Source organism: Plasmodium brasilianum, chromosome 7, assembly GCF_023973825.1.
Source record: "Plasmodium brasilianum strain Bolivian I chromosome 7, whole genome shotgun sequence".
Classification (NCBI taxonomy): domain Eukaryota; phylum Apicomplexa; class Aconoidasida; order Haemosporida; family Plasmodiidae; genus Plasmodium; species Plasmodium brasilianum.
The window spans coordinates 94,079-108,286 of NC_090120.1; the positions used below are offsets into that span (position 1 = coordinate 94,079).

General features: G+C 19.1%; 4 protein-coding genes across 4 annotated transcripts; 1 reads left to right on the plus strand and 3 right to left on the minus strand.

Moving 5' to 3' along the window:
* Positions 1–885: 885 nt before the first annotated feature.
* On the plus strand, positions 886–1,390 carry MKS88_001768 (uncharacterized protein; the record flags this gene model as incomplete). Its single annotated transcript, XM_067214726.1, has 2 exons — positions 886–902; positions 1,090–1,390. The coding sequence occupies 2 exons, from the start codon at positions 886–888 to the stop codon at positions 1,388–1,390; spliced, it is 318 nt and encodes a 105-aa protein (XP_067074075.1).
* Positions 1,391–4,529: 3,139 nt separating this feature from the next.
* On the minus strand, positions 4,530–5,411 carry MKS88_001769 (uncharacterized protein; the record flags this gene model as incomplete). The annotated part of the gene is made up of 2 exons (XM_067214727.1): positions 4,530–5,198; positions 5,325–5,411. 2 exons carry the CDS (start codon positions 5,409–5,411, stop codon positions 4,530–4,532), a joined length of 756 nt encoding a protein of 251 aa, XP_067074076.1.
* Positions 5,412–7,917: 2,506 nt separating this feature from the next.
* Positions 7,918–8,937, minus strand: MKS88_001770 (uncharacterized protein; the record flags this gene model as incomplete). The annotated part of the gene is made up of 2 exons (XM_067214728.1): positions 7,918–8,718; positions 8,851–8,937. The coding sequence occupies 2 exons, from the start codon at positions 8,935–8,937 to the stop codon at positions 7,918–7,920; spliced, it is 888 nt and encodes a 295-aa protein (XP_067074077.1).
* A 3,932-nt stretch (positions 8,938–12,869) lies between these two features.
* On the minus strand, positions 12,870–13,717 carry MKS88_001771 (uncharacterized protein; the record flags this gene model as incomplete). The annotated part of the gene is made up of 2 exons (XM_067214729.1): positions 12,870–13,511; positions 13,631–13,717. The coding sequence occupies 2 exons, from the start codon at positions 13,715–13,717 to the stop codon at positions 12,870–12,872; spliced, it is 729 nt and encodes a 242-aa protein (XP_067074078.1).
* Between the last annotated feature and the right edge of the window lie 491 nt (positions 13,718–14,208).

Sequence of the window (14,208 nt, forward strand, 5' to 3'; positions counted from 1 at the left end):
GTTAAATTTCCTTTTCATTTAATTAAATTTTAATTTTAGTAATATTCGTGAAGTTCAGTTTCTTGAACAATATATATCATTAAAACTTATGGTAAATATTAATGAAAATAATAAGAAAGTTATTATCTTAACCAAAGAAAAAATATAATAAAATAAAAGATAAAATTATATAGCTTATAAATTGTTAATATTTATCTATTTATAATATTTTAAAAGTCCAAAAATGATTCATAAATAGATATTGCAGTACAATAGAAAATTTGTACGAGAATATACTAAAAATAATATATTTTTTTGTATAATATATCATCACAATTATGTAAGTCTCATATGAATAAGAAAATAGATAAGAGTATTTTTTTCGATAACATTTTTTATTTACAATAAAATAACTGTGTTTTTGAAATTATTATATTATCAATTAATAGCTTTTATTTTATAATTTACTAACTTTGCTACCTTCTTTAAATATTAATAAAAAGTAAAGAGGAAATTTTCCTAAATATATATATTTTTTATTTTGACGTATGAAAAAAAGGAACACACCGCATAAAAATATATTATACATATTTTCCCATTTACATAAATATGAATATGATATCAATTTAACATTTGCAATCAAGTTCACGTATACTTATATACAATACCATCTGTAAGTACAGGAGAAAACGTAACAATTATTTTTATATTATAATTATTATATATATTATGGTATCCTAGGTTTCGTTGTTCTACACATGATATATAATTCTATTTAATGAAAATATGATTATGTGTAATTATATATTTTTATTATATTTGTACATTTTTAGGAGAATACAGTGACATTATATCTTAAATATAAACAGTAATTCAATGATACTGCTATATTAGATACTCAGAATAATGGTCGGGGAAGTGCTGTTAAAACCCTAGATGGAAATGTGTGCAATTTAAACATAATTTTGTTGATCTATGTCAAGAGTTTGGTAAATATCTAATTGAAATAAAGGAACGATATAAAAAGGATAGCCTAAAACGTTGTAAATATTTATATTACAAAATAAACCCAGAAGCTAAATATAACAATAATCCTTAATCGTTTGAGAGATATAAAAAGTTTTCGTCCCAAACAGAAAATATATGCATACAAGAAATAAAACAAATTCCTAAAGAAATTTTAAGTAAGCTTGAACAACTATATGGTCATTATGATGATTTTCACAATTATGATGGTAACACAGATATATCTAGAGGTAGTTTTCGTAATAAAATTGATAAATGCTACAATCTTTATATTCAATATTACAAGGAATGTCAAAGAAATGATAATGACACTTTTCGCGAAAAGTTAATCAATTTAAAGGAAGCATATGATACTAAAATGCGCAAGATAACTCCTTGTTCGTGATTACCAAGAATTTTACCACCTACAGAAATGGATTACTTATTTGTTCCCAGAATAACAACAATTATTGCATTACTATGAACAATGACTTTACATTTTTTATATAAGGTAAATAAAATTTATACTTAAAAGCTTGAATATTTTATAACAAATAATTCTATTAATTTTACCAAATAATTAAAAGCCTCCAAAAGTTATATTTTTAAGTATATATATATATATCTTTCATACGGTTTACACCAGTGCAATCATGGTTACATAGTAATTCACAAAGGAAAAAAATCAATGAACTTGATGAAGTTATAAAAGAAATAACACACTCGTTACAAAACACTCAAGAATGTGTAAATATAAATTATGAAGGAAGTTTTTATAATATAGGATACCATTCTCAAGGAAACATTTGATGTATAAATTTCACTTTATATTACGTACATTATAACTTCAAATACTCAGCGATATAAAAGTCATATATAAGGAAGAACGTAATATTAAATGAAATAAATTAAAAATGAAAAAATAAATATATGTTTATAAAAATAAAAAATATAATGATATAAAAATTATACAAAGAAAAGTTTAATATAAATTTAGCACTATTTTGATATTCAATAGTACAAAAATACACTTATAAATATGATTTTTTTTGAAAAGAAAAACAAATAATTAGGAAAATTAAATATATAACGCAAGATTATGAAGTAATTATTGATTTTCTTGCGCAAAGTTATGAAGTTATTATGGTTCCTAATTATTAAAAAAGAAAAATAAAAGAAAGAAAAAAGCATTAAACACAACGCTAGTATTATTACTATATAAAGAAAAAAAGAATAAACATAACATAATATAAATATTCTCAAAAAGAAATATATATTTTTTTTTATTATAATTTTATTTTAAATTTTTTTTACTATTTTCTTCCTTGTAGTTAAGTAGAATGTAGAATGTAAAATTTAACCTAATATAAAACAATTTTAATATTATTGTTTTCATGTGAAAATTATTTTATGTTGTATTTTCATAAAGATATTTATACATGATGATAGTCGAGAAAAAGTATACTGTTTCGAAATTTTATATAGGAATAATTCTATCTATTAGTTAATAATTTTTTAATACTCCTTTATTATGCACTATTATTAATTATTTTTTTCTTCTTTAATAAAGTTTTATACTCATAACATTAATTAGGGGGAAACACATGAATATATGATAATAAAATAAGATATACAAATATACTATATAATTATAAAATGTTCACTGATGTTAATTATATGAACAACGAATAGTATTTATGTTTTTATATTCCATTTTTATTTGCTTTATATAAAAGGAATTTTAAGACAAATATTCCAACAAATGTAATAGCAAGAAGCATAATAATATTTAAAAGATCAAAAATATTGAAAGATAATAATTTTCTTCAAATTCTCATAGAGCTCCACCTTTATAGTCACCATGGAATATATTATATACACATTTATACGCATATACTATTTTAGATATGGGGGCTCAGCTTTTTTATCATGTAAAAATTTCAGATACTTTTCTAATTTATGAAATGGAAATTTCAGAATATACACGCATTTTAATTATTACACATTAATAAGTAGGATCTTGGAATATAGTGTAAATCCGAATTTTAGCCAATAATTTAGATATAAAATTTCTCGGATTATACTTAATATCATGTTCAATATAATAAAACAAAAATATATATTTTTTAATTAATCAACATTATTGAAACATTGACATATTCTAGCAAAAATAATAAATTCAAATATTTTTATAAAGAGATACTCAACTATATTTTTCATGACAATTTCGTTACAGTAATTATAAGTTTAGTAGCAACAAAAGTACTAAGAATATTATTTATTTCTCTAATAATTTCGTTGACACTATTCAGTTTGTTTTATTTTTCTAAGCTTTACTTTTAATTTTACCTTATTATACAAACATTGTAAAGTTCATAGTATGGAACATAATGAAAAAAGTTATAAAGTAACATTTGGTTACAAATTAATTTATGTAATATCAAATTAAAATCTTAACAGAATTAATCTATAAAAATTTATTTACCTACCTCTCCTACAAATTAAACATAATATTAATAAATTATTTTCTGTAATATAAAAATAATTTCAAAATTAAAAATATGCGTTTTCTTTTATATTTTAAGAATATATAATTTAAAAAAAAAAAATTTTTTTATAGACTAAAAAAATATTTTCAAAATTCAAGTTGAATTACATTTAACTTTTTTAATTTTTTTTTATATATATAAATAAATATATATTATAATTTCTTAAAATTTTTAAGTTTTTATTTTTCTAATTAAAGAAAAATAAATTGTATATTTAATAATATATATAAGCTTACAAAATAGGGTAAAAAAATAATAGGTGTAAAATTAGAATATTAACTATTTTTCCTAAACTTAAATCTGTGAATAAAATATATATTATTTTATTATATAATTACAGTTACTTGTTTACAATGAAAAATAAAAAAAACATGTCACTAAAAAGTTTTAATTAAATACATTTTATAGTATATTTGTAATAAAAATATTTCAGGTAATATGTATTATGTTTTTTGAGTAAATATGTATATCAATGTAACATAGTACATTTTCTTATTTTCATTAAATATAGAAAATATATGTTTATTTATAATATAAAATTTATTATATATTTTTTTTATTACATAAACAATCAATCATACTAGTCTTGAAGAACTTAAAACATATAACAGAAATATTTTTTAAATATAAATTCTAATACAGTATCAATAAAATTATATTAATTTTAATATTATAAATTCATTTAATTCGCACATATATTTCATATAATAATCTATTTATGTACACAAATATATATATTAAGCAAAAATATTTATTTGTTCGAAAGCAGTAATTTATAATACAAATTGAAAAATTTTAAAGCATTCAGATTCACAAAAATATCAACAACAAAATTTATTACTATTCTATATAAAAATGATCACTTATACATGTATGAATCTACAAAATTATAGCAATTCTAGGTATATTTATTAAAAATATATTTTATATATATTACAGATATAATTTCACATTAACAAATTTATCATACGAAAATACATACTCCTATTATTTATTTTACTCAGTCAACAATTTTATTTTGTTATATTTTTCATTGTTTCTTAGAATCTTAGGAATCGTTATTATAAGTATGATTGATACTATAATAATAAGTACGCAGAAAGATATTAGATAAATATATTTTTCTAAACCTTTATTCACATAATCTTCTATAAAAACCATAATATAACTAAAAGGGATTGTATCTGAAAGGTTATCTAACAATTTATAGCCTTTTAATATAGGTAATCCTATTCCCAACAATAAGAAAATAATAAATATAGAAAATCCAAATCCATAATTCCTAAGTTTAATTTTTTTTAAAGCTATATCACAAACTCTCTTGCGTTGTTCTAGAAAATCATCGTAATCTTTTTTCTGAATCCATTTTTTTTCAAAATGGAAATGTTTTCCATCAAAGATACAATTATTATAATCTATAACTTCTGTATAGTATTGTTCCTTATTTAATAAACATCTATTTAATTGTTTGTTTTTTCCTTTCGGTCCTTTTCCATTATTAGATATATCTTTTCCTTTATTAACTCCATTTTTCCGAAAATTTCCTTTTAAATATACATTATTCGAATACTTATCTTGTTTACAATTTGCAAGTGATCGATAATTTCTTCTATGTAAATTTCCACCTACCTTACAGATTTCATCCATAAATTTACTAAATACCCACTAAAGGAACAACATAAATATTTTTTATTTGTATGGTTAAATAATTTCATCATAAAAAACAGTATAAATAAATATAAAACACTACGAATATAAATAATGAATATATCCATATATATATATTCATACCACATCATTATGAAGACAATACATTGAGGTTAAAAGGAGAAATAAGTAAATTTTAATAAACATGATAAACTTAATTTTCTGTTTCATGATATAAATATTTAGTATTCTAATATATACAGGAAAAATAAAATTAATAATAATATAACGTACATATTATAATAAATGGTACTATATTTATTTTAAAAATTTCTTCTACTATTTGCTCAGTAAAAAATTAATATAAAGTATATAACTATTAATAATTTCAAAATATTAACTAAGAAAAATAAATATAAAAATATATTACAAAATTTTGATCGTAATATTATTTACTCAAAATTAACTTTCATTACAAAAACATAATATGAATATAATTATAAATAAAAAAATATATTATTTAACTATTTAACACAGTACATTAATGAAATAATATTCTATGTAAATTCGTTTGAAAATAAAACTGAAAAAAATATACATATTATGTCATGTAGTTTCTAAATGATCAATTTATATGGAATATAGAACGTAGAGAATATATATAATGTACTACTCAGTATATTAAAGCAGTATGTAAAAATCATATGGATATTATACTACTAATAATTCTAAACGAATAAACCTTATACTGTAGAAGTTCTTTTATTTTTCTTAAAAATATTTATTATTATAATATAATAATAGTAATAAGAGGTCAACGGATTATTATTTTATATCTTGTGCATCTAAGCAGAAAATGTAGGTAATTTCTAAGCACAAACAATCATTCGAATACTCTCATATATAAAAAAAAATTGAATATATTTCCTACTACATAATCTATTAAGGAATGTATATTTTAATATAAATAATAACTCATTTTTTACTATTGTATAATAATATCTAAGTTCAGTTCGTAATATTATTACTATACTAAAAAACTTTATATGTATGTTCTTTATATTTTATATTTTTTTTTAAGTATATATTTTTAGTAAAAACATTAATATATTTCCAGAAAAAAAAAATATTTTTTCACGGTAGAATTATTCCAGATATCTATGCATATATGTATTGTTTACATAGAATAAAATGTTTTAACTAATCGTGGCAATATTTTATATTAAAAAATAAACAATAAATATAACAATAAATGTATTCCTTGTATTAAAATTTTTATTAGCATTATTTTGAATATTCTCATATACAAATGTATACATAAGATGATCTAATATTACGTAGGCTTTAAGCATTCTTTTAAAAAAAAAATATGTATGGGTTTTTACTTTGAACAAACAGTAGTTATTAATATGTATGTAAACTTCATAACTATATCATATGTTAATAGTACTGTATAGCTTTTACTTCAATATATAGAATATTTGCTATAAAAATAAAATGAATTTGTAATTGTCAACATTAACTATACATGTTCGCATAAATATGTAAAAAAATATTAACTTTAACTACATATATAGATAAGTATAAACAATAACTCAAATATAAAAAATTTATTTATACATATATATATATTTACTGAAAGTAGTATATTTTTTTCCATTAAACTTAAGGAATATTTAGATTTCTATAGATATGGAGCATATATATAGATGTATATTGTTATGAAAATTCAAAGAATAATTAAAGAAAAAATTTAAACATAATATATATTAAAATAGTATTATGTATTCTTCATTAATTTAATACATTAAGGATGTAAGAAATAAAAAAACTATATAATATATTTATTTATAAATTTTCAATATAATTTATATTTAATTAATTTTAAACAATTGTAATAACAACATATTTAAAAGCAATAATAAAAGTTAAATGTTTCTAACTCTTTAGTTAATGGTAAATATTTATAAAAACAAAGGAATTAAACAAATATATATAAACTGTATATTATAAATATTCTATTTTTTTATATGTTTATGATTTCACTTTTAAAACTTACAAAACTAAATATTTTATAAAAAATCTTTTAATTAAAAGTATTCTATAACATCTGTATCACTAAGCATATTTAAAAAAATATATATGTCTCATTTTTAAGTATAAAATATATATATATATATATATATATATATATATATATCAGTGTAATATAATAAGTTAATTTCTCTTTATGTAATATGAAAAAAAACATATATATGAGCAACTTATAATAAACCTATATTTCTTAAATTTTGAGAACATATAGTCATATTAGAACACAAAAAAGTATAAAACTATAAATCTGTATTCTTTATAGTTATATATAAATTAGTAAATATTATTAATAAAATTATACAATCTGTTCTACTGTTAATTAATTATAATGTAAAAATATTTTTTTACAAAGGAAACCATTAGAATACAAAATTATATGTATTAAGGCATCATATTCAATTAATCTAAATTAATACTTTTAAATACAAATCCAAAAACATTAAAACATTAATATTTACAAAAAAAATAAGATCATAAACGTTTACTGTTGTTTACCAAAAAAATGCTATGTACACATAGGTGTATTTAAAATATTTTAAGCAATTATTCGTATTTGTATTAAGTATATGTTAATATATATTCCATTAATTAGTTTATGTTAAAGATATGCTTGCAGAAATAAATATACTTTTTAGTATGTAATTTACCTTTTTTCGAATTTAATTTTCTCATATTTTTTAACTTTTTTATGGTAATAAAAAATTCCTGATATAAGAGTGATACTTAATAAAACGAAAGGTACGAAAAATATTAGAATACGAAAAAAGTTTCCTAATATACACATATCACTAACTTCTGATGCTACTTGACACCAGCCACATGAAAGTGTACCCGATGATGATGTACTGTATTGCAAGAATTCTCCCAAAATTTTCAGTACTCCTACAATAGGTGACCATGGACCATTATTTTTTGCTAAAGTTTCTAAATATTCCTTGTTCAAACCTATATGATGCAATAAACTACCACTATTGCTATATGTTAGTGATACTTCTACTATAAATATTATTAATAAAAACAAACAGATTAATAAAGGTAAAACAATTCGCAATCCGTATTTTTTACATATTATTTTTGTGTAAACCTTATTACTAATTGTCCTGTTATTTTGAAGAAAATTCGTATAATCAAGTTCCTTGAATATTTTTTTTTCTAAATGGGAATATTTTTTTGTTTTAAATATACAAGATTTATTTTTCATTCCTGATTTATGACCTGCAATATTTGATGCATATTTTTTCGATCGCTTTTTTTTTTCAGAATCATCATTCTCATTATGAAATATATCTTTTTTTTCGGGAACTCCATTAATTTGAATTTCATTTTTTAAACATAAAAATCTTGAATTTTTATTATGTTTGTATTTTTTCAATAAATGATAATTACTTGAATGTAATTTTCTATAGTAATTGTCCCCCTCCTCTAAAGACTTCTTAAGAGTACTCTAAAAAATAAAAAAATGTAAATATTGGTTACATAATAGAATAAAATATCTAATGGGGAAAAAACAGAATTAATAAAAATAGAGCACAACAAATGTGAATGACATAAATATCATTAAATAATGTTATTATACCACATAAGTGTAAAAAGGGTATGTCCAACATAAAAGGATGAATGTTGTAATTCTAATAAATAATAGAGTCTTAATATTTTGTTCCATTTTTATTCGTATTTAAACCTGTAATTTACTTAGCAAAAAAAAATAACAATAATATAATATTACTTTAATGGTAGAGGACACTATTATTATTTATTTTATTTAGTATAATTTATTGTTTTTCCATAAGAAAATATTAAAATTATAAAAGTAATTTTTATTTATGATGACACAATGAAAAATAATTTTAAATATATACTACAAAATTTTTATCTTAATGTTATTTATAAAAAAATAACTTTAATTAAAACAATGTAGGATGAACTCAATAATAAATATTAAAAACATGCGAATTATTTATTTAATTTAGAATATTAAATAAATATATTTTATATTATTTCTCTTCAAAATAAAATAAAAATATATATAAATATGATTTCTTAATATTTCGAAATATTGAGTATATGTATAATATAGAATATAGAGAAAATAGATAACGCATAGATATACATATTAATAGAGATATTGTGTATAACATCACATTTTGTTATTATTAATTCTAACTTTATAAAAGTTACAATTTAAAAAATCTGGTTATTCTTAAAAAAGTATTAATAATTATAAAAATATAATGAAAATGATAATAAACGAAACTATATAATTAAAACTTTTTATTTTATTTTATTGATATTATTGACATTATTTACTACGTAAACATAATTATTCTTTTAATATTCACTATATACATTATCTAATTTATAACATATCTTTTAATCTAATAAAAAAGCATATACTTCAATTGCATATGATGCCTGATATTTTATAAATGTAATATAGTTTATGAAGACTATAGCACCTAATTAGATAAAATGCTTACAGTTACTTCTAAATGCAAACGTTTTAAAATTATAAAATTATTTTTATTTTTTTTTCTTTTATGTTAATATATATATTTAGATAAATTATAATAAAAATTATAAATATAAAAAGCATAGAGTAACCAATACATTAAATGTATTAACATAAAAATAAACTTGATAGAACAATACACATATTTAATATAGTAGGGAGTAAAAGTTAATATAATGTTTTGTTATCTCCGTATTTTATCATCGATGTTAAAGTAATATTTATAAAAAATTTTGAACTATAAATTTTCTTTTATATAAAAAGTAAAATAAAAATGTTCTTTAAGCTTTTCACGTAATACAAAGCTTCAATAATTCTAACCTTGACAATTCTACGTTAATAAATCATTCGTTAAAAGGGAATCACATTATCATTTACCTATAATTTCATAAATTAACTAAAAAAAAAATAATTATTAAAAAAATAAATTATTTCAATATATGAGTAAACTTATATTAACCGTAATTTTATACATTAAATTAAAGAATCATATATTTATTATAATGCAAATCTATGCGAAATATTTACACATATAATTTACGAATATTCAGTATATATATATTTATGGTAAACATTTAGCAATGTCAATGTCACATATATATATAGAGAGAAAAATATATTATATATATATGTTTAGTCAAGGTACTAAACTATTTGAAAACAATTAATTCCTACACTAAATAAAATATAGAAACATCCGATTTATTAAAATTATTTAATATATATTTTGTTAAATTTCTTTATAAATATATCTTTATATATTATCTAGGTTGTATAATAAAAAATTTATAAGGATACAACAATTAATTTTTCTTAAGCGCAATTTCAATAAGAATAAAGTAAAAGTTCATTAGATATATCAAGAATATTATATCTGATTACAATATATTAATTATAACTATTCTTTGACTTTATTTCTTTTTAATACTGTGGTTTATATATTCTTAAGACATTTAACAGCATATAATTAATAAACAGAATACATAATTAAATAAATGATAATAATCCATTTGAACATCTCTCATCAGAATTAAATAAACGCCTTAGTATTTTTTCTCTACTTTATAACAAATTTCATAATGGAACAAGAAATAAAAAAAATAATAAAAATGTTTTAAATGTATTCCTGTATAGTAAATGCCAGTGCATTACTTATAAATTGTTAATATTTTAAGCTTTTATTTTTGGGACATTTCAATACATTTCTTATGAATATATATAGGACTGAAAAACGCATCTTATAGCTTTTTAAAAAGTATATATCTATCACAATAAATTTCTAACGTAAAACAGATGACTATTTCTTAAACAATTTTTGGCTGCAGAACCTGAATTATCTTATCCTTAGAATAAAATATTTCATCCTATTCTGATTTATCATTCTAATCTTCATCCACTTAATCATCATATTAATTTTCAACTAACATATCATTAATTCTATATTAGTTTTTCTCTTAGTATTTTCTGATATTAATATAACAGTTCTTGAGTAGACTATGTTTTATTCATAATTCTAATTAACGAAAAACTTATTAAAGTTGCATTACAACGAAAAAAAACATTTTTATTATTTATAATATAATAAATACATTTATTCAAACGAAGTTACCCCATAAGTTCATATATAATTTTATATAACAAGAAGCAGCAAAAAATATAAAGCAAATATTCTTCTATGTTCTTGTAATGCATTAGTGAAACAATATCGTATCCAAATAAAATGGATAAGTGTAATTACTTTAAATAAAATCAAACATTTCAATTTTTAATTTATGTGTTAACTCATGTATTTCGTAGTACATATTGAACTAACTAAAATGTTCACAGTATATTCATATGGTATTAACAAAATGGTAAATTTATTTTCGTTGATATTTTATTTTTTAAAAAGGGATTGTACTGTATTAGTAAAAAACTAATATAAAACATAAATAATAAAATAAATTTTTAAAATAAATTTGCTTACATTTTTAATAAAACTATTACAAGGAAATAAACAGCACAACAAATCTATGTAATACTTATTGTTTTAATAAATATCCAGTAGATATTTATATATATCAATAGTATAACTGAATAATTCTAAATTTTAGTTATCCATACTTTTCAGAAAAGTAATAAAATAAAATACTTTTTACTTCATGCATAATTATTATATTTTATAAATACAATAAAAAGTATTTTATATGGTGAGAGCAGAAATATATGTATATATTTTTAATATAGTTATTAAATATTTTGTCAGATTCCTAATAATAAGATATGTTATTTGCAGATGCTACATATTTAAATACTATTTTTCAATTAAAAAATAAAGATAATTGAATAGTATACTATATTATTAACAGGATGCCAAAAAAAAAAAAATAAAAATAGGCATTTTTTTTTATAACACAAAATATAATTTGTCATGTACCATATTATGTAATATAATAAATTTCACTTTATTGTTTCTTTTAATTTTATTAGAATATTTTATTAGGTGGATTTATAATTTAAATAAAATTAATTTCACCATAGTAATATTCATGTAACATATAGCCAATTTCTAAAGAGAATTTAATTAAAACTTAAATAAATATAATATTGCAACTATATTCATTAACTTCGTATATTTATATAAAGAACAAGACACATTTATTCTTCATTTAAAAGAGATAAGTATTTTGTTAATTACCTCAACAAATAATCATTTAGGTTAGAAGAAGTTAAAAAATAATAAGAAGAACTAATTATAGATAAAATATATGTTATCACAAAACTTCAATATAATTATACGACTTCTCTTATATATTAATTTTAGTGCCATATATATATTTTCCATAAAAAATTAGTTAAATGCAAAAAAAATAATTTGAATCCATAATTCTATGTTAGATTCTGTAAATAATTTAAAATATCAATAAAAAACACTAAAACATTCATGTTTGCAAATAAAACTAAAAGCGCATATTTTTAACATTTCAAATCAAAAAAGTTAATATGATACAAGTAGAGTCTTAAAAACTATATAACTACAGGTATATTTGTTTATTAGATATATTAACTAAAACTCATAGTGTTTGTTAGTAATAATTGAGTGATCTCTATAGTAAGGGGAACATAGTATTATTCAACTTATTTTTTATAAGTGCAAACTTATCATATTTTACAATTTTTCTGTAAATATAAATAATGGCTGCCATAACTATAAATGTAAATATAACAAATCCTATACTAAAATGATATTCTGTTAATGTTTTCACAATAGGTTCTTTATAAATACAGTTTAAAAATACTATAACATTTACTATTATTATAATTGGTACAAAAAAAATAGATATGCCATAAAACAAAGCTTCCTTTAATTCTATCTTATTTCTTAAAAACTTGAAATCTTCATTCGTAAAATCTCTAACTTTATTTTTAAAATATGTTTTGTCAAACGTCCGTTTTTGAAAATATGGATCTGCTCCTTTGTATACAGAAAATATATTTTTCCTACGTTGTTTTTCTCCTACTGCATTATTTAAGGAACATCCATTTGGATGTTTATATCTTTCTTTTTTTACTTTTGCATTATTAGGTGGATACAATTTTTCAAACTCTTCAATAGTTGGTATATCTCCTTTTATCCACACAATATTCGAACCCTTTTTTTGTCCATATTCTTCTAGAAATCGACAAGTTCTTGTGTATAATGTTTTATAAATATTGTCATTTTTATCCAAAGAATTATTATATAAATTCTAATGAAAATAAATATTTATTATTTAAAAAAAAAAATAATTTTATATTAACAAATCGTATTAATATAGGACTCTAAAAATATGAATGATGCAATTATCCTTAAATAATATAATCATACCACATTACTGTTTATATGATATATCCAGGTTAAAATAATAAAGATAGCAATTTCAACGTAAAAAAATGACCTACAATTTTTTTTCATTATATAAATTTTTAATATTGTAGTATATAAAGAAAAAAATTTGAAACATATAACAATTTTTTAATGACATATGATCCTATATTTATTTAAAACATTTTCTTTTTGTTTTTTTTCTAAAAAACATAATTAATTGTATCTAACTATAATGCATTTTGCAACAATAAAAAGGAAAAAAAACTTTAAAAGTATATCTTTAAATGTTTATGTTAATATTATAAAATTCCTCAATTAAAATTATATAATTTCATTTTATATTAATATTTATTCAAAATATATAATTTAATTAATAGTATTATAATTAAATAACGTCTTTATTAATTCTTATAAAAATAGAGTAAAAAAAAATATACGATTGCTTAATTATTCGAATTACTGAATTCACTTACAACATGGTATGCAAAAAACATATGAAAAATATTGTTCTATTAATTAAGAAAATAATTACTAATTTTAATAAAATAATCAATAATAATTTTCATATTATAAACGTA